Raw genomic sequence first — 19941 nt, forward strand, 5'->3', positions numbered from 1 at the left:
TACTAGAAGTCCTACTTAAAGAATGACTGTAGGACAGCTCTACCACAATGGGCATTATTTTTGGAACCATCTACCAAAGAATAGTATCTTGTAAATGCGTGGACTGAGTTCCACATGGCTGCTCTATACATTTCAGAAATAGGTACATTCTTCAGACAGGCAGAAAAGGTTGCCTGAGCTCTAGTGAAATGAACTCTCATGTGGCTAGATGGATCTCACTTGGCTAGCTTGTAAGAAATTCTTAAACAACTGCTGGAGACCCATTTTGATAATCTCGGAGTATACTGCCTGGCCCTTAAACCTATCAGCAAAGTCACAAACAATCTAGGTGTGTTCCTAAATGTTCCGTCCTGTTAAGGTAATAGGCAATGCCCTTACTATATCAAGAATATGAAATCCCCTGCGGTTGATGAGGCTTGGGGAAGAAGACTAGGAGAAGAATACATTGGTTCATATGGAACTCTGAAGCAACTCTGGCTAGGAATTTGGAAGGAGGCCTGAAAGTAAACCTGTCCTTATGAAACACTATATAAGGGGGACCTTCCATGGGGGTCTGAATCTTCTCTCCCTTTGAGTCAGTGTAAATTCTTCTAAAAAAGAAGGCTTCACTGATAGATGGTATAGGGAGCAGGTTGCAATTGGCTCACATGGGGGACCCATCAACACTGTTAATATTACACTCATGTCTCCCAAACTGGGTGAAAAACATGAATAAGGCCCTTAAGAAATCTAGCCACTCTAGGGTGCGAAAATACAGTGCAGTCTTAGATAGGAGGGTGATGTGCATATATTGCTGATAGATGAACACTTCATGGAACTACCTGAAAAATCAAGATGGTTTCAGAGTTAGTAAATAGTCCAATTTTGCTGAAATGGGTGTTGCTGAAGGAGACATAACTGATGCTGAGATGTCCAAATAGGAAACCTCTTCCATTTAGCTTTTAAGTCAATCTTGTTGAGAATTTCCTGCAGAATGTTCTGAACTTCAGTTGAACTGCTCCTTTCAGTGGATGTCAGAATGCCTTAAAGTTGTCTGTTGGACAAGGTGTAGACGACTGCCTCATCAGGGGAAGATGACAAAATTGCTTGCAAGATCAACTGGTCCTCCACCTTTGCCTGTTGATCTTCCTCACAAAGGATCTAACCCCTTGAAATGGGGACAAAGGATGTTGTCTTGTGGGAATATGGTTGCATACTCCAGTACAGGCATGACCAATAAACATATGGATACTACACTGGTGGACACAGAGGAGGATAATGAGGGCCTTGCCCCTGTGGGCATACCTAACACTGCAATTAGATACCTGCAGCTGACCCGGCCCAGCTGATTTGGACTCACAGGGCTCAGCCTAAGAATCTATTTATTTGCAGTGTAGACATCCAGCCAGGCTGCAGCCCAAGCTCTGGGACCCCCCTCTCCCACCTCAGTGTACACATATCCTCTAAGACCCATGCCTTCTCCTGCTCAAAAAGTAGTTTCTGAAGGAATAGCAGCTGGTAGCGGTGAGCCTACTATCTATGAACAAAGTTAGTAAAAAATACAAAAACAATTGTTTTTGTAGCTAATAGTCAAACTAAAAGTTAACTATGTAACAACTAAACTAACTCACCACTAACTGTCTACAACAAAGTCGTACAGAAGCAGGACTTCTGTAAGGGTTCTCTCTTGCTGCCACAGGCAATAAAAAGGAACTGAGACATGCTTGGGCCTACTCTTCTCTTTATCTCCTTGGACACCTGGGGGGTAGGTGCGGCCTCAAAAGACACTGATAGCTAAAAGAATCTGATCTCCCATGCACTGGGTGCATGTGCACCAAAAATGGAATCCTGTCGACAACCACTTGAAATAGAAAATGTTAAAAAAAAAAAAAAATCCACCAAGCAGAGGTACAGAGGTTTTCCCACCAGATTTTCTAATCTGTATTGTATATATCCACCATATATTTTTATCATATCAGGAAGCCCCTTTGGAATACTTGTGTATACATTTCTTGTAAATGGCAGACAGATCCTTCCAAGTACCCATGATTTTCTTTCTTGCAATAGGTTCAATGATCTACTATTTCACAGCATGATTACTTTCATATTAGCACACTGACCAGCAACAATTCCAAACTGAAGGGTTCCAATGTGGTTGACAGATATACATCCAAATGTCAAACGATATTTCCAGAATTCCTATTAACATTAAGATCTACAGAGATTTGTCCTTCACAGTCCTATATTTGCTTCCAGAGATTCGGCTTCATTTCCCTCAATTTAGAGATCTTGCAATAATACTGTTAATATTACTTTGAAGTTTGAAGTATATTTCATTTTAGAATTTCAAACAACTTTACAAATCTTAAGCTCCATTCCCCTTGTAAGGCACATACAGTATTGGAACCATTTAACAGACAGGTAAGAGGCAAAGCAAATTATCTAACTGGCTCTAGGAAACAGAGTCAGTGAAAGAGCCAGGAAAGAATTCAGGAGTCCTGACTCCCAGTCTCCTGTTCCAACAATGAAGCAACACTCCTCACCAACAAGATATCTGCTGCACCATACTACAGGGAAAGGAATTGGAATACCAAAGGTGTGCACTGGGAGTTAACTACATACCATGGGGTTCCAGGAATAGGAGTAGTTGCAACTGGTTTTGCTTTCTGAGCTGCTTTTTCTTCTTCAGTCATTTCTTCCTCTTTTGGCTCCTAGAAGGGAAAAAAATAAAGGTTGTACGAGTCGGCCATGTTCTCTGTTCAGCTATTTCATTTATATCCAATTGACAGTAATGTGGAATCAAAATTTATTTATTTATTTAAAATAATGTTCATCAACAGCCTCAATTATATTCACAAAGTTTAAGGCAGGAAGAATCTATTAGATCACCTAGTCTGACCTCTTATATATCACAGGCCACTAATTTTCACCCAGTTCCCCATATATTGAGCCCAATAACTTGTCTTTGACTAACACATAACTTTTGTTTTGCTAAAACATGTCTTACAGAAAGACATCCAGTCTTGATTTGAAAACTTCACGAGATGGAGAATCCACCACTTCCCTTGGTAGTTTATTCCAGTAGTTAATCACCCTTACTGTTAAAAATTTGTGCCTAATTTCAAATGTCAATTTGTCTGGCTGCAGCTTCCAGCCACCAGTTCTTTATCTGCTAGATTCAAGAGCACTTTAGTACCTGGTACTTTCTTCCTGTGAAGGTACTTAAACACTAACCAAGTCACCTCTTAATCTTCTTCTCAATAAGCTAAAAAGGACTGCGCTCTAAAGTCTCTCACTGTAAGTCATTTTCTCCAGCCCTCGAATAATTTTTGTGGCTGTTCTGCACCCTCTCCAGTTTTTCAACATCCTTTTTAAGATGTGGACACCAGAATCAAACAGTAATCCTTTATCATTCTCAATAATGCTACATGTTGATATAAATAACATCTCCCTACTCCCCTGTCTATACAACCAAGGATCGCATTAGCCCTTTTTGCCATAGCATCACACTGGGAGCTAGCTACACTGAGTTACTGTCCACTATGACCCCTAAAACCTTTTCAGAGTCACCCCTTCACAGGATAGTCCACCATTCTGTAGATATGACCTGTGTCTTTGTTTCTAGTTGTGTATGTTCGCATTTGACTGTATCAAAACACATTTTGTTTGGATTTCTTGGTGACCTGGGCCCATTCAGATTGGTCCATATGATCATTATCTACTATTCTGCCAATCTGTGTCATCTGCAAATTTTATCAGCAGTGATTTTATATTTGCTTCCAGATCACTGATTAAAATGCTAAGTAGTGTCAGGCAAAATACCAAGCCCTTTGGAACCTCATCAGAATCACCACAATTGACTGATGATTCCCCACTGATGACTACTTTTTGAGATCTGTCAGCTAGTTCTTAATCCATTTAACATGCTCTATTGATATATTGTGCTAATTATTTTAATCAGAATGTAATGCAGTACTAAAGACACAATGTGGATGAAGCAATATCTTTTATTGGACTAACTTCTGTTGGTGAAAGAGACAAGCTTTCATGCTCCTCAGGTCTCTCTAATGTCCTGGGACCAAAAGCTACAACAAGGCAGTACTAAGTCAAACATCTTACAAAAGTAAGTATACTACTTCTTTGAAGTTTATCAACCAAACTTGTAATACCTCAGAGAATGAAATCAGGTTTGATTGGCATTAATTATATTCCTGTCCTTTAATTCTTTATTGTGTTCCCTATCAGTTTTTCCATTATTTTGCTTGGGACTGATGTCAGGCTAACTGACCTGTTTCCCAGGTCATCCCACTTGCCCTTTTGGAATAATGGCACAACAGTAGTACTCTTTTAGAATCATCTAGAACTTCCACAGTATTTCAAGATTTATTAATAATTAAAACAAGCAGGTGAGAGATCTCCCCAGCCAACTTTTTTAGGAGTCTTTGGAGTAAATTATCCAGGCCTGCTGATTTAAGAATGTTTATTTCTAAGAGAAGTCATCTAACATCCTCTTCAATTACTAATGGACTGGAAAGTACTTCACCCTCAATTGATATGACTACATCTTGCTTCTTTCTAAATAAAGAACAGAAATATTTATTGAACACATCTGCCTTTCCTGCATCATTAACAATTTTACCATCTCCATCTAGTAATGGGCCTATAATATTGCTAGAATTTCTTTTGTGCCTAGTATGTTTAAAAAACCCTCCTTCTTAGTATCTTATTAGTTTTCATCTGTCTTCTCAAATGTAACCATGTTTTGATTATTATGCTACACGCTTTAGTTTCTATTTAAGTCAAGACCCAGATTCAGGAAAGCCCTTAAGCCACATGCTTAACATTGATTTCAATGGAATTTAAATATACTTAAACACTTGCCTGAACTGGGATGTTTCCCCGAATCAGTGCCTAAATGAAGAGATTATGGTGAGATGTGTTTTTAAACACTGTACCTTAATTACATAACAAAAAAAACTGTACACAAGAAAAAGTTTTAGTTTGGTTACTGTAATTTAAGGGAAACAAATGTACTTTACTTTTGCAGAGGTTCTCTATGATGTGACTTTCTGACAAACTAAACTTATTGGTTGTATTGTATACAGGAAGTTTTGCTTTTGTCTCAAAATTATGAAAATAAAGAAAATACGCAAACATGCATCTCTTTCAATATTTCAGACATCCTGATATCCAGGGCAAACTGAGTTGCTGAATACATTAAGCAAACTGAGTTGTTGAATACATCAAGAGAAATGACTTTTTATAAATCAGAATGTATTTAGAGGTAAGACTATTTTAATTTTCAAATTCTTACTGACTTACCACCTAATTCATCTCTCTATATTTTTCTTTTTAAAAAGTTTTTTTAAATTAAAAAAAAAATCACTAAATGTCATGAGAAAAAAAATACAATTTTCATATCACCCCCAATAATCTAAGAACTCAAATTACTAACCATAATCTCTTATCAATATGTCTGCATCCACATATATACACAGAAAGATTTTATTTGGTTGCAAGGTCTTTTACCTCTTTTATCAGCAATTTTATAGGTTCTTCTTTGGGCTCCTCTTCTTCTGTTTCCATTGGCAAAGGCTCCTCTGTAGGTTCTTTAATAGGCTCTTTAATCTTCTCTTCTACTTTTTCTATAAGAAAAAGGATTTTTTTTTTTTTTAAAGTTTGCCTACGGTAACTTGTAATTTTTTTTGTACTCTTCTCATTTTGTTTTTTTCAATGTGGTTTTTCAAGTTGTACTTTTTTTTTTTTTTGGCCATTCTCTCTTCAGAGAATTAAGTGTCATCCTCAAAGGGCCAGATTCTCTCCTGTGCCAGGATCTGCTCAACATGGGGGAAAAGGGGAGGCAGTTAGGGTTCCTGATCTCACGGTATCCCAGCCCCAATGTAAGTTAGTCTTTCCTAACTTATGGCAGTTAGTGTATGAATTGCTGTAGTGGACCCTACTCTTCCGCCCCCCCCCCTCCTCCCCCATATGCCCTCCGCCCCCAAGGCAGAAGTTCTGCTAGGAGAATTATCAACTTGGCAGCTGAAGCCAAATTCTGGTTGCTCTCTGTTGTTTAGATGTTGTGAAGGAACTGGAATGGGGCAGAGAATCTGACCCAAAAAACAGGCATCCTGGCCATTCACTGTAGAAAATAATTTAAATGGAATCCCTCTTACTAACACCTTGCTACCCATATAACGGTCCTAACAAGATTCAAGTGACACAGTCAACTTTAATTTTTGAAATTGGCTCATTTCTAAAAATTTAAGTTTGATAGAAAACTGAATTTTTTTATTTTTTTAAATTCTGGCCTTTTCAGCAAACAGGAACCTCACAGACAATACAGGGGAAACTGACCAAATACAAGTAATGCTAAACGCACAAAGTAAACAACCTGTAAGAGAATATTCTCCCCTACCAACTTCTTTCTTTTATAGGAACTGTAAGTGCTGCATGTAAATACATTAGAGAGAGATGTGATTTTCAGGGTGTGTCCCTGTGACAAGAGCTCCAAATTCAGTCCAGTTTCCTGAAGTGCTCATGCACATTCCTTGTTTAGCAGGATAAATTATAACTCAGATTCTACATATTTCTTAAAGCAGGCTACATGCAAGGATTTCACAATTGTAATTAAAACTGCCCTTTAGCAGCCTACATGTCTGTTCTTATACTTAGTCCCAATGCCAGTAGGAAATATTAGAAGTCAAAAATAAGACAAGGAGGTTACATCAATAGAAACAAGTCACTTGGGAAGAATAGTCAGCTAGGGATGTTAACCATCAAATATTATAATAAAGTGAGGGCTTGAAGTTGCACTAAATTTTAATAAAAGAATATTGTGTGTGATAGAAAGAGTTATTTCTCTAACCCCAACACAGAGACTACTTCTTCACCTAAAATCCAGTCAACAAATATTGGGGAAGAGGAAGTTATTTGAATGCTTTGACTTGCACTGCAGGCTGCTCTAGTGGGTCTTATATGATGCAGAAGGGTTGCTATCAGCAGCACACCATCCTGGCATAGACTTCCTTTGCAGGCTGTTGCCTTTTTAACAAACAGCTTGTTGTTTATATACTGCTAGGGCGCCCTTATTTTCTGGATTCGTTTTTTGTTCATTTGTTTTTGATACTATGTCTGGTGACAATAGATCTCAGAAAGGAGTTCCCTGCAAGATCAGCTGCTGTCTATCTCCTTCCCTTTCATGACATTAAAATTTGGTTAGGGAGTCCATGGGTTTGGGAAGGGAGATGACAAGTCTGCAATTTCTTTGGATGCATTAAGAGCTACAAAATAAACAAGGGTGAGCTAGATACTCTTGCTCCAAAAAAACTGCAGTTTGTTGAACTTCTCTAGAATAAACTACACATTTATCAAGATTCAAGAGATATTAAAAATTGAGAATGAAAGTTTTAAAATGCACTTTGGAACTTTAAAGAACATTACAGAAGAAGTTGAAATACTAGAAAGCAATTTTAAGCAGACACACATTTGGATACTAAGAATTCTGCATGGGTTCCCGAACCACTAGAGAACATTTTATACATTAAGTTTTGATGGAATACTCAAGTGAAGGGTGCAGTCCAGTTTCCGGAATGGACAGTTCTTGCCTAAAAAAGACTGTACAATGCAACTGCAGAGAGACAGCCTTCTGAGCATTGTTCTGCACCTATTACTTTCCTTTAAAATACATTTTATATATTTGGAGGATCTAGAAAATGCTTCTTTATTCAGGGAACCTAATTCAGATGTTCTCTGTCTTAAGGACCTCTCAATTCAGGAGAAGTAAGCTGAGTTAGTGAGAACTGAATTTTCAACTAGGTCATGGGCAGCAGTCCTTAACTAGCATGGTTGAGAGTTATTTTAAGCAGGTGTGTTTATGTATATATATAAAAATTCAACCAAGAGGGAAAAGGAAGAACTACTTGTGCCTGACTAGACTGGTGAAGACTAGCAAAAATTTCGTAGATTCTAGAATCAGAATGTTTGAGGGGATTTTCACTCTCTAGTCTTCTTTTTGGCATTATATTTGGATCACCTTTTGGGGGGGGGAGGAGGACTCCCTCATGGATGTAATTTGGGTTAAATGAATTTGGGGTTATGGAATATAACCTTTTCTTTTTGCTAATTTAATTTTGTCCTATTCATCCCCTCCCTTTCTCTCCATCCCAAACTCATTTTTCTCAATCTCTAAACTTTGTGCTTTCACAGATTTCCATTCTTCAATGCGTTTATCACTAGGATGTAAAATTACATATAAAACATTTTAAAAACTAAAAAATTCTTTCCACTTTTTGTCCTTCCACAGAGATCTTTTCAAGCATACTAGTATGAGAATACAACTTCTTTCTACTGGAAAATAAATGCATCATTCATCTAAGTGTTCCATGGTTTGACAGCAATGAACAGCTATTACCATAGCAGAAAACAAATATGCTTTAACTCTAAGACCTATACCCAACTCAAAGTTAGCACATTTTGGAAATCCTAATTAAGGGAGAAGAGGATTAAAGTAATTCTCGTTCACATTTTCCAACAATGTTTATAATGTTAAGTCGTAAAAGTGATCATACCTAGTTGTGGCTGGACTCTAAAATCGAATGCTGTACCTTTCTCTTTTAGTTCTTGGGGTCTTTCCCATGTTGATTCCAAAGTCCTATTGTTATAATAGTAAGTCTTCCCATCTGCTGTTTTGTACTCTGTCCATTCAGAGACTGCTGTTGCTCCAGCCAAAGTAGCAGGTGAAGCGGCAATAGCAACCTGAGGATGGATCATAGGTACAATAGGAGGAGCCATTCCTGGCAAGACACCTACATAAAGGAGCAATAAAAAACAAAACAAAAGAGCGAGTGACAATGAAACATTATTTTGTGACACAAAAGCACCAAAATACTGTTTTATGATAATCAACTAAGCATATAGTTTAATATAACTTTAAAATAAGTTTTTTTTCTAGTTGTAATGTCTTTTAACCTGGGACAAAAAAACCAAACCAAAACAGTACATTATTGAAAAAACAATTAACTGTTTTTTGTATGAAAACACATTTGTTCCTGAAAATGGCTTATTTTCAAACAATGTACAACCTTGAAATGAAGATTTATTCTAAGACACGCATACACCACATACATACTAACATGCAAGCAGTCATGTCACTGTACAAATGGAAGTAGAAAAAACACAAATATCCCACACACACAAAACAGAACTAAGAAGTATGGGCATGAAGAGGTTCACATTCATCGCAGAAATCAATGATTAAAATAATGTGAGTTTGTGTAGCTTTTTTGTACTAAATAGGCTAACACTAATAACTCATTAGGAAAGTTGTTTGCTGGCCAATATATTTTCATTTTGACTTTTTTTGAAAATAAAAATATACAGATCCACTCATTTGGGGAAAGCAAATAAATAAATAAATAAAAGATAAACAACAACATTCACTACCATGCCAACTTACAGACAAAATGAACTAAGATGGTTTTAAAAATTACCGGTCTTGGTGGTAGCGACTGTCTTTACATACGGGCAGCTGACTATTTGCATCATTGCTACACCTGTAAAATGGATAAGCAAGCATGTTGGAAAGCTGCCATTGTATGTTGGCAATTACTGGGAGTCTGAATAATATGAATTTTCCTGCTACAATTTAAAATGCCATTTTCCAATAGAAAAGACAGATCCCAGGCAGGAATATGTAAATTCTTCTTTTTTGCAACATATTATGAAAAGTGGTGCCAGATCAACTATAAAACTAGTTCTAAGTTACTGCAACATTTACTGTTTTACATTGAACCAGCAGTTTAAAGTGTAACATATATTAGGACTTTATAAAACATTTGAGAGAGGATTCAAGGGTTTAAATTCAGTGTGGGGTAGAATCTCACCCCTCTCTGTGAGACAACGTTGCAGGAGATTGTGCTGAGGGTAGTTTTGCGCATAGCATTTGCCCAGAAGAGGCCAATAGAAGCAGCTACAGAAACTCATGCAGTCCCTGTCAGTTTCATTCTGCTCCTACTCCAGCTGGAAAGAAGGCAGGAGCAACAGTGGAGGTACAATTTTAATCAATTAAGACAAGGGTGAGAGTGGTGGTGGCGGCAGCAGCAGTGAAAGCACAATTTCAACCAGAAAGGAAAGAGGAGGTGATGGTCATTAGGGAAAGGCATTGAAGCTGAAAGAGAAGAGGCAAAAAGAAAAAGCTGTGAAGGGGTGAAGAAATATACACAAACAAAGAAGCTGCATTGGTGGGTCAGTGGTAGGAAGTACTAGCTCTTGTCACAGTCTGTGGAGCTGCATGGGTTAGGAATGCTGTGAAGACAGAACATTTAGCCTTTGGGAGAGGTAGCACCATGGACTGCTTTCTAGCTCACTGAAGAAATGACACTGGAAGGTATGGAAACTGTGACATCTAATCCCCTTCAGTGAGATGAAAAATCACTAGGAGAGATGAGAGAATAAAAGGGAGGAAAAAAAGGGATTCCAGAAGACAGTTCATTTTAGGGGGAAGGGGTCATGACTGTATAATATTTCTGAGTATCAATCCAGTACTTTCAGACTGCTAACTGAAAAACTCAGAAATATACCCCCAGACCCTAAAATGTGTCAATTCCTACCATATGAAAGAGGTGGGAATTCCCACAACACAAAATGAAATTAAACCCCTGTATTTATAACCAAAATAAATGTTAATTTTCTTTATCAAAAATCTAATATAGAAAATACACTAAATATACTGCCAATTTATTAAAAAAAAAATCTTTTAGAAAAGACCAAATCTCAGTGCTCTTTAGTTTTGAGTTCTTTTATTAAAATTTCTAATAACTGTATGTAGTATGGATGGATTAAGATACCGAAGCATTGAATCAAATGGTACTGAATGAAGTGTTTGTCTAGTTTTGTTGGGTTTTTTTAGGATACAGCCTTTGAATGACTGCAAAAGTTTTGTTTTGTTAAGGAAGTTACAGTATGTCCTAAAACTAAATCAGGATAAATAATGTCATCTGTCTGATCACTGAAATTGGTTCTACTGCAGAGCAGACAGACTTCTTAGCAACTACAGCAAAAAAAAAAAAAAGCTGTTTCCTCTGACAAATTTCACATTTTTAAATGTATAGATAGCTTTTCACATATGAATTAAGAGTAAGCGGACCGACCTTAAAATTTAGTATCATAAGATATTAACACAATGGAAGAGTTAATTTAGTGTCATGCCACAACATGCTGCAGAACTTTAAATGTCAAGATCACTTGTCAATTGCACTACTCAGCTCTTTTTTAATATGAAGTGATCTCTCTGGATGGCTTCACGTTCATCACTGCCTAACACAAAAGAGCTACACACTTATGCTCAATGTGTCTTTTCAAATTCTGCTAATATTTTAACGGGATCATTTTAGCTTGTTTCTTAAAAACTCATCTCTTCAGGCATTTTATAGTTATGGTGGGAATATTCCAAGGCTTTCTAGAAACATCACAAAAAAAGTACAACCAAGTCAAACCAAATTCAGCTGAATTAAAAACCAAAACAAAACATAGTTTTGTTCCGTAATCAAAGAGAATGTGTATTTAGAATAATCAAAGAAAACAAATTCAAAATGGCATGGAGTCCTCCCAGTTCAATCCAATGTGTTATTTCCAGTGAAAAGGGAAAATGGGTCAGGTATAAGTCTTCCAGAACTTCAGAAACTATATTCATGTTCTGAGAGAATTTGAGGAAAATGTTCCATCAGATAACCATGTTTTTTTTGTTTGTTTTTCACACTTCTCTCTTCTTTTCCAGTGTCGTGTTCAGTGTGGGAGTTTCTGCACTGGAAACTTACAAAAAATACAAGTGTCCATTGTTCATGGCCAGTTTCTTGGATATTGAAATTGTTTCCTTATTGTATTGATCATTCAAATGTTGCCTGCCAGTTTACACTTAATAGCAGCGGAATATGCATTTTACATGAAGAATACTGGATCCTTCATCTTACACTGATCATTTGCTGGCGGAGGCAGGAACTGAAGTTAAGAGTAGTCAGACTTTTTTCATCCTGATTTAAGCTGCACATTTTAAAACTTAATAATTAGTTATTCTTTTCCCTTAACTCCCCAAAATATGTAAGAATCTACTCCTGAGGGCATTCTGCACCAAAAAAAAATTATGTGCCAAAAAACTAAAAATTCTGCACACAATATTTTAAAATTTTGCAAATTTTATCTGTCAAATAAATGTGGAGGCTCCAGCATGGCATTGGGGAGCACAGGCCACGGGCTGCACAGAGGTGGGAGATCACTGAGCAGCTACCCCTCCGGACAGAGACTCAGTGGTGAGGCTGCACCTAACCCCGACACAGCGCAAGTACCGGGCCTGTTCCAGAAACACCCCAGGGCCCTGCCCCTCTGTTCCAGATGCACCAGTGTGGGTGGGCAGGCTCAGCAAGGTAGGATCCAAGTGTGGAGGGGCTCAGTGTGGGGGGATCCAGGTGTGGGTTGAGAGGGTTCTGTGTGGGGCAATCTGGGTGTGGGTGGCTCAGTGGGGGATCCGAGTGCGGTGGAATCTGGATGCACAGAGACTTGTTGGGGGGTAATGGGACTCCGCAGGGGGGTCCAGGTGAAGGTGGTTGGGGCTCAGCAGGGGTGGAAGGGTCTGAGGTGGGGTCCAGATACTGGGGGAGTGGGGCTCAGTGGGGTGGGGATCCAGGTGCAGCCGATTGGGGCTCGGTGGGGTGGGGATCCAGGTGCGGGTGGCTTGTTGGGGTGGTCCAGCTACAGGAGAGTGGGGTTTATCAAGGGGGGTTTGGAGTGCGGGGGGGAGGCTGAGCAGAAGGGTCTGGGTATGAGGAGGGCTGGATACTTGGGGGTTGGGCGGATGGGAGAGCAGCTCCCTGTACAGGGATCCCTACCCCTGCAACTGAGGAGTGATGGGTGAAGGAGCCGGGGGGGGGGAATGCAGAGCTTCCTGCAGCGGGGGGGAGAAATCTGGCTGTGGGTCTGACCTGGCCCCAGATGCCATGCAGGGAAAGAGGAAGTCCCGTCCTCCCCAGCCTAGCTGGGACAAGCAGCTGAGCCTGGCACGGGGCAGGAGCCACCAGCCGGTCTTCCCCAGTCCTGTCCCCTGTCTCACAATGATTTCTCTCTCTGCCAGCTGCCCTGGACACCCAAAACATACTGCTGGAGAGGGCTCCATGACTGCTCTTGTGGCTTCCTTTTGCTTCCCCATCAGAAAGTCAATTTTCTGCAGGGAAGCAAAGAAATCCGCAGGGAACATAAATTCTGCGCATGCGCAGTGGCGCAGAATTCCCCCAGGAGTAAAGAATCAGACTTCTAAATTACTTTCCTAACATTCAGTATCAACCAGAGTACTGTCCTCAACCTGGTATAATTTTGTCTTGTTTAAGCTGATGACTTCCCTATAATTTCCTTTTTAAAACAAAATTGTGGTGTTGCATCACTCCTACAAAGTTGATTTTTTCTAATCAGGACTCTGAAAAAGACTGGTCATTTGTGGTGGATAATCAGCTGAACATTAGCTCCCAGTGTAATGCTGTGGCCAAAAGTGCTAATGTGATCCTGGGATGCATAAACAGGGAAATCTTGAGTAGGAGTAGAGAGGTTATTTTACCTCTTCATTTGACACTGAGTGACTGTTGCTGGAATACTGTGTCCAGTTCTAGTGCCCACAATTCAAGAATGCTGATAAATTGGAAAGGGTTCAGAAAAGAGCTATGAGAATGATTAAAGGATTACAAAACATGCCCTGCAGTGATAGACTCAAGGAGCTCAATCTATTTAAGCTTAACAAAGAGAAAAGTAAGGACTGACTTAATTACGGTCTATAAGTACCTACACAGGGAACAAGTATTTAATAATGGGCTCCTCAATCTGGCAGATATAAGTATAACACAATCCAATGGTTGGAAGTTGAAGCTAAACAAATTCAGACTGAAAATAAGGTGTAAATTTTTAACCGTGACAGTAATTAACCATTGCAACAATTTGCCAAGGGTTGTGGATTCTCCATCATGGACAATTTTGAAGTCACGATTGGATGTTTTTCTAGAAGATATACTCTAGGAATTATTTTGGGAAAGTTCTATGGCATGTGTTATAGAGGAGTCACTCACTAGATCACAATGGTCCCTTCTGCACTTAGAATCTATGAACGTGGACTAAGCTTCAACATGAGCCCCTACAGCTCAAGTCTTTTTGCTCATTTTCCGACACTATGCCTGGTGGCTGCAAGAGATCAGGCTTGGGAACACTTGATATCAGTGTTGAATTGTAATACTTTCTGCTCTTGAATATGTATGCAGTGTAGTTGTAGCCGTGACGGTCCCCGGATATTAGAGAGACTCTAGAATATGTAATTCACTTTTAGTCTCCTCTCTAGTTTTATTCCATTTCCTAATGCACGTTTGTGCATAAGATTGAAGCTCTAAATCCAAGTAATGAAGTGACAGCAATGATTACATACCAACCATGAATTCTGCTATATGAAAAAAAATGTAGTGCTAGACCATCCTGGCAATAAACTATTTTTACAGATGATTAACAGTCTCAGAGTCACTTAGAGAATTAATCCAGTTCTTCATTACTTTGTATGGGATTGGAGTATAGACATGATCCCTTAAAAAAAAAATCCATTTATAAAATGCAATTTTCAGTGCATGCTAATTCTAATTTATTTGTATTATCCAAAACAAGTATTTTACATGTTTAAATAACTACTTTCTAATAACTGTATCAGAAAATTAAATATGTAAAAAAAGAGTTTCAAGTGACTATTACTTAAAAAGTCTGTCCACTAAACCTGAATTATTTCAGAAAACATTCTAAATGGATTTTAGAGTAGCAGCCGTCTTAGTCTGTATCCGCAAAAAGAACAGGAGTACTTGTGGCACCTTAGAGACTAACAAATTAAATGGAGAGGATTTAGGCAATTCCATACACAGTAGACACGAGTGCAAACAAATTGACAACATGGACACATAGTTGACAAGACAACTACAGTTTACCAATTTACCTGGAAGTGGAATAGGCATGCCAGGAAGGGGAACACGAAATGGAGGTACCATTACGGGTGGAAAAGCAGGAATTGTTGCTGTTGGCTGAGGTACTGCATGAGGAACTGCAGGAGGCAACGTCTGTGGGACTTGCTGGGGTACAGTCTGCACAGGTGTAGCAGAAGGAGTGGAGGTTGAAACACTAACTGAAGATGTAGCAACTGAAACACCTGAACTTGTGGTCTGGTCTTGTGTTGTCGGTGCTGATAAAAAAAAACAAAAAAAAAAGAAAAGAAAAAAAACTTGTAGTTTTCTTAAATGGTACAACATGTGAACTGTAAATACGTGAGCTCTTACTAGTATTTCCCTACACATACTATACAGTATTTCATCCCTTACTGACACACACATAAGGAAAGGACGCTCGCTGGAAAGAAAAATCCCTCTCTCCACCCTGTGACATTACATTATTCCAAAAAAAAGGTCAATTTTTATTTCTTATTTCCCTTGCCCCCTTGTTTGTATAATATAACTAAAAAATCTCTAGGGCAGTGGCAAAAGTTTCTTTGCTTTGTTTACCAGAGAATTAGTATAACCTGTTTGGGTGATAAGTGAAATTTGAATCTCCGCTCAGATTGAGACAAGTAGGAGGGGAAAGTTGTACAAAACCTTGAATGAAGGAACTAATGCGCAAAGAATATTGTTGTTTAAACAATATAAAGGCAGCAGTTCTGCATGTGCATGTACATGACAACAGTGTGATATTCTTAGATTGTGGCCATGCAACTGTGATTCAAGCGTGGAGAAATATCTGCACAAAATTTGTATAATCAAGGAAAAGTTTAGAAAAATGCTTTCAGTCATGGTCTGGAAGAATTCTAGTGGCCTTCAGTGCCTCCTAGTGGGTAAATGAATATTAAACATTCAGTTCAACATTTCTTGCAGGATGATTCGAGTTAGCCTTCAACAGGATGCTAATGTTGCATATCAATGTGTGGAGTAAAAGGAGGAAAAGTGGCAGCCAATGCGTTTCAAGAATTAAACTTATACTAGGCATCATTTTGATTTATTTTACCCTGGAAAGCAATGTTATAAATTTACAAGATAATACAGTGCAATGATGGAGAAATATCACTTTTCTTGTACTAAGTGATTATGTTTAGATATTAAATTTATGTCATAAAAACAGAAAAACAGATTGCAAGGGAATTATTTTCTTCAGTATTTAATAAAGTGATTAACTCACTTTTTCAATAATATAAAGATACTTAATATTTAGTATATATTTAATACTATTCATCTGCAATTCTCAAAGAGTGAGAGAGTTATTCCTGTTTTAAAGATAGGGAAACTGAGGCATACAGAGATTAAATGATTTGCTCAAGGTCACACAATAAATCAATTGCACAGTCAGAATTAGAACCCAGCTCTTCTGACGCCCAATACTTTACAGACTGATTCTGAATGCTGAGAAAATTGATCTTTTAAAACACAAGCTTTAGCACCTGACCACAGGCATCAACATTAACAGACAAAATTCATTAGTGCTCGGTGTCAGGAAATTACATTTTTGGCAGCCAAGAGTCAAGTCAACTTCTACATTATTCTATTAAGTTACATAAAAGGGGCCTCAGTATAAAGATATGCCTCAAAAGCAGAGAAAACTACAGTGAGTAAACTATGGATCTCAAAGCTGATATGGAATGGAACCTAAACATTTGTCTGATTCTTGTCCATTGTTACATATTTAAAAAATGGCTACACAGCCTATAAAATAATGCCCTACACACTACACTTAAATATATCAAGAGAATAGGCTAGGTAGTTACTTTCCAGATCTAGTGAAATAATGACATATGACTCAAGATGAAAAGTCAACTGTAAGATTATTTGCTATGGCTACAATCTAAATATATACATTCCACAAGGTCAGTCCCTTATTCCCTTGGGCTGCTGTGAGTTGGAAACATTGTAGTGGCTCAGTTCATGTGAAGAGCAATAGTTTTCAAACTATAGTTCATGGATCATTCATCAATAAACCTCAGAACCCTCTCCTGGTTTGTTCTGTCACGCAAACACAAAGGAACTGAAGCACTGGGATGCTCTGCAGAATGAAAAAGCAGAAGTTCTGCTCTACAACAATCAACTTGGCTTGTTCCAGAGGCAGTACTGACATGTCCACCTCCTCAACCAGAAGGGCAGGTTGGATCCTGGAGACAGGTAAGATGGGAAACCTTGGTGGAACAACCCCTCCCTCCAAAATAATGCCTACCCTTTTCTTAATAAAGCATTTCCAAGTTTTGTTGGAAGTATATCGATAACCAAACAGACGCTTAATAGTTATTTGAGAACATATGGGTAGCAGCAGAAAAAAACAAATACCTGGCAAAGAAGAGGGGCCACATGTCACATTAAGTCTTTACTACAGTATTTCCTCTAAGGTAGCATTTGTTTCCCACTCTCACAAAGCCTAGGAAACCCACAGTAACTCACTGGAAATGGTCTGTGAAATTGAAGTGGCTGTGGTTGTAGTAGAGGTCATGGAGGACTGAGTACTTGATGATGTTGATGGAGACGCTGAAGATGCAGGACTACTGGTTGTTGGTGTGGAGGCCCCTTGGGCTTGTGCCTGCGCCTGGGCTTGTGCCTGCGCCTGAGCCTGGGCTTGAGCCTGGGCTTGTGCCTGAGCCTGAGCCTGGGCTTGTGCAGCAAGCATTGGTGTCAGTTCTGATTGCTGAATAACCTTTACCCCATCTGGCTTGGTCCATGCAGACTCACGCGTTCGTGCATTATAGAAATAGACCTATAGAGTAGAAGAGTCATTATCAAACAATAGTATGTTTTCACAATGAATGGCCTAGTCCCCCATTCTCAAATTATGAGGGCAAAAATTAATATCTATATGAATACGTATTAATAAAAAAAAATTGCTCTGTTTTGCCTATCTATTCAGCATGACAAAAACAAAGACTCTTACTATACACAATCTGCAGCCTCGATGGCCAAGATCAACACACCACCACCACCAATGCAAACAAGATCATATGTGGTAACATGGTAACAGTCACTCACTATTCCTGATAGCTCCTTGCTGTATTTGGTTCCAGTCTTACCTTGCCATCTGGAGTCTTGTTTTCTACCCATATCTCTTCAGTGGGTGGCATGGTTGGAGTTCCCGGGGCAGTGACAGGTGGCATCCCTGGAGGAAACATCATACCAGGAGGCGGTGGCATGCTACCCATGGGAGGAGGCATGAATGGTGGCCTCTGTGTAAATTCATATAACAGTAACAATGTCACAGGACTGCCATAAACAGTTTGCGTTCATATTCAGTATCACTTGACTGCACAGCCTCAGCAAGAAAAGACTTAGCAACAGTATTCAGTGCTGTTCTAATACAGTCCACTGAAACAATGTTGCAAACTCTGGCCTGTTCTACACTTAAAATTTAGATTGACATAGCATATTCAGGGGTTATGAAAAATCCTCAGCCTTGTGGAAGAATGCTTCCATCCACCTAGCTCCGTTGCTTAGGGAAGTGGAATGCCCCCAGTGACAGAAAATCCCCTTCCATCTACAATACAGGGTTAACAGTGGCAGAGCTACAGCATGCAGCTATGCCACTGTAGTGCCCATAGGGTAGCCATGGCCTCAAATAGCAATACCAAGGCAAGGGCCACATCTTATGACAAGTCAAACCATAGCACAGAGAACAACTTTAACAAATACTTCAAGCCTTGAGGTATAAACTAAATGCAAAGCAGCAAAGAAGTGGCTGTATAAAGAGAAGAGGCACGGGGTGGAATAAATGATTCCCCCCTCATTGAAGAGAGAAATAAAAAAACATCCCTACAGGAGATGCAAGTGAAAGAAAACAGGAGAGAGAACGTGCTGAATAACTGTCTTCCAGGCATCAATAGCTAGAAATCATTTGAATTCACTGTAAAGCCACAAGACAATTATACAATGAGATATACAAAGTGGGGAATGAGCAGGTGTACCATGGCAGAAGCAGACAATTCATTACAATCCATTATACCTTTTAATTATCTACCTGCTAATGTTTTACTATTAAGATATTAAGGGGAAAGTGTACAAATTCAACAAAGTAGAGATATCAGCTGTGAATTTTTTTTTTTTTGTAAAGCACTTAACAGATGATCCAGCAGAGGATTAGTTCAACTTAAGTCATTATTATTAAATGTCCAAAGGTAGCAAAAAAATCTTAATTTTAAAATGCTTAATACTAATTGGATACACCCCAATATAATTCTAAATTCTTATTTCATGCATGCCCCCCATAGTACGTGAACTTTTAACATAGTGATACTCAGACCTCAGTGGTTCAGGAGCCAAACTAGAGATCAACATTACCCAAAAGAGCATCAGTAGTGTGAATTCATTGCTTCATTTACTATACATTCATATTTAAACAGTAATGCAGGGGAAATATTTAGTTTATATATATTCTCACAGAAAAATGACTGACCAGGTATTACTATTTTTATCAACTACAATTGATTAACAACATTATAAAAGCATCCTGATTGGTTAATAATTGAATCACAGTGCTTTAATATCATGTGTTGCAAAGAGCTGCAGGAGACACATTAAAGAGCCACTCATGGCTTGCGAGCCTCAATCTGAGTATCACTGTTTTAGCATAATCGCAAAGCAACAACTCTCCTGTTGGTAAGACTGAGCATTTCTTTCTGTTTAAAGGTTGACTATTCTACGTATTCTAAAAAACATATGTATATTCTGATTGTTTTGAAATTTGCTGTGCTATATAGTGTAAGCAGTTCAAATTTGGGGTCATTTGAGCCGGGGCTCCCCAAAATACAGATCCCCTAAAACACAGCATTTTACAAAATCATCTGGTTCGTCTACTTTTTTTGTGCAAAACTGGACTCAAACTAAGGCTCTGATCCGTCCCAAACTGATCTTAGTCACTCAGGATTTATCTTAGCATGTGCCCCCC

General features: G+C 38.7%; 1 protein-coding gene across 11 annotated transcripts in view; it reads right to left on the bottom strand.

Moving 5' to 3' along the window:
• Nucleotides 1-19941, bottom strand: part of TCERG1 (transcription elongation regulator 1) — a 50311-nt gene that overhangs the window by 25633 nt on the left and 4737 nt on the right. For 4 of the 11 annotated variants that reach the window (XM_024199359.1, XM_024199364.1, XM_029913424.1 and 1 more), the window contains 8 exons: nucleotides 18074-18226; nucleotides 17454-17763; nucleotides 14981-15223; nucleotides 9471-9533; nucleotides 8550-8786; nucleotides 5509-5624; nucleotides 4861-4890; nucleotides 2602-2690 (listed from right to left, as the gene is read on the bottom strand). In XM_024199359.1, coding sequence (XP_024055127.1) covers nucleotides 2602-2690; nucleotides 4861-4890; nucleotides 5509-5624; nucleotides 8550-8786; nucleotides 9471-9533; nucleotides 14981-15223; nucleotides 17454-17763; nucleotides 18074-18226 — 1241 coding nt within the window. The remainder of the gene's footprint in view (nucleotides 1-2601; nucleotides 2691-4860; nucleotides 4891-5508; nucleotides 5625-8549; nucleotides 8787-9470; nucleotides 9534-14980; nucleotides 15224-17453; nucleotides 17764-18073; nucleotides 18227-19941) is intronic. The other 7 variants (XM_024199363.2, XM_029913428.1, XM_024199368.2 and 4 more) reach the window with 5 other exon arrangements.

The sequence above is a fragment of the Terrapene carolina genome, unplaced genomic scaffold (assembly GCF_002925995.2).
Source record: "Terrapene carolina triunguis isolate 2854851 unplaced genomic scaffold, T_m_triunguis-2.0 Scaffold629, whole genome shotgun sequence".
NCBI classification, from domain to species: Eukaryota; Metazoa; Chordata; order Testudines; family Emydidae; genus Terrapene; species Terrapene triunguis.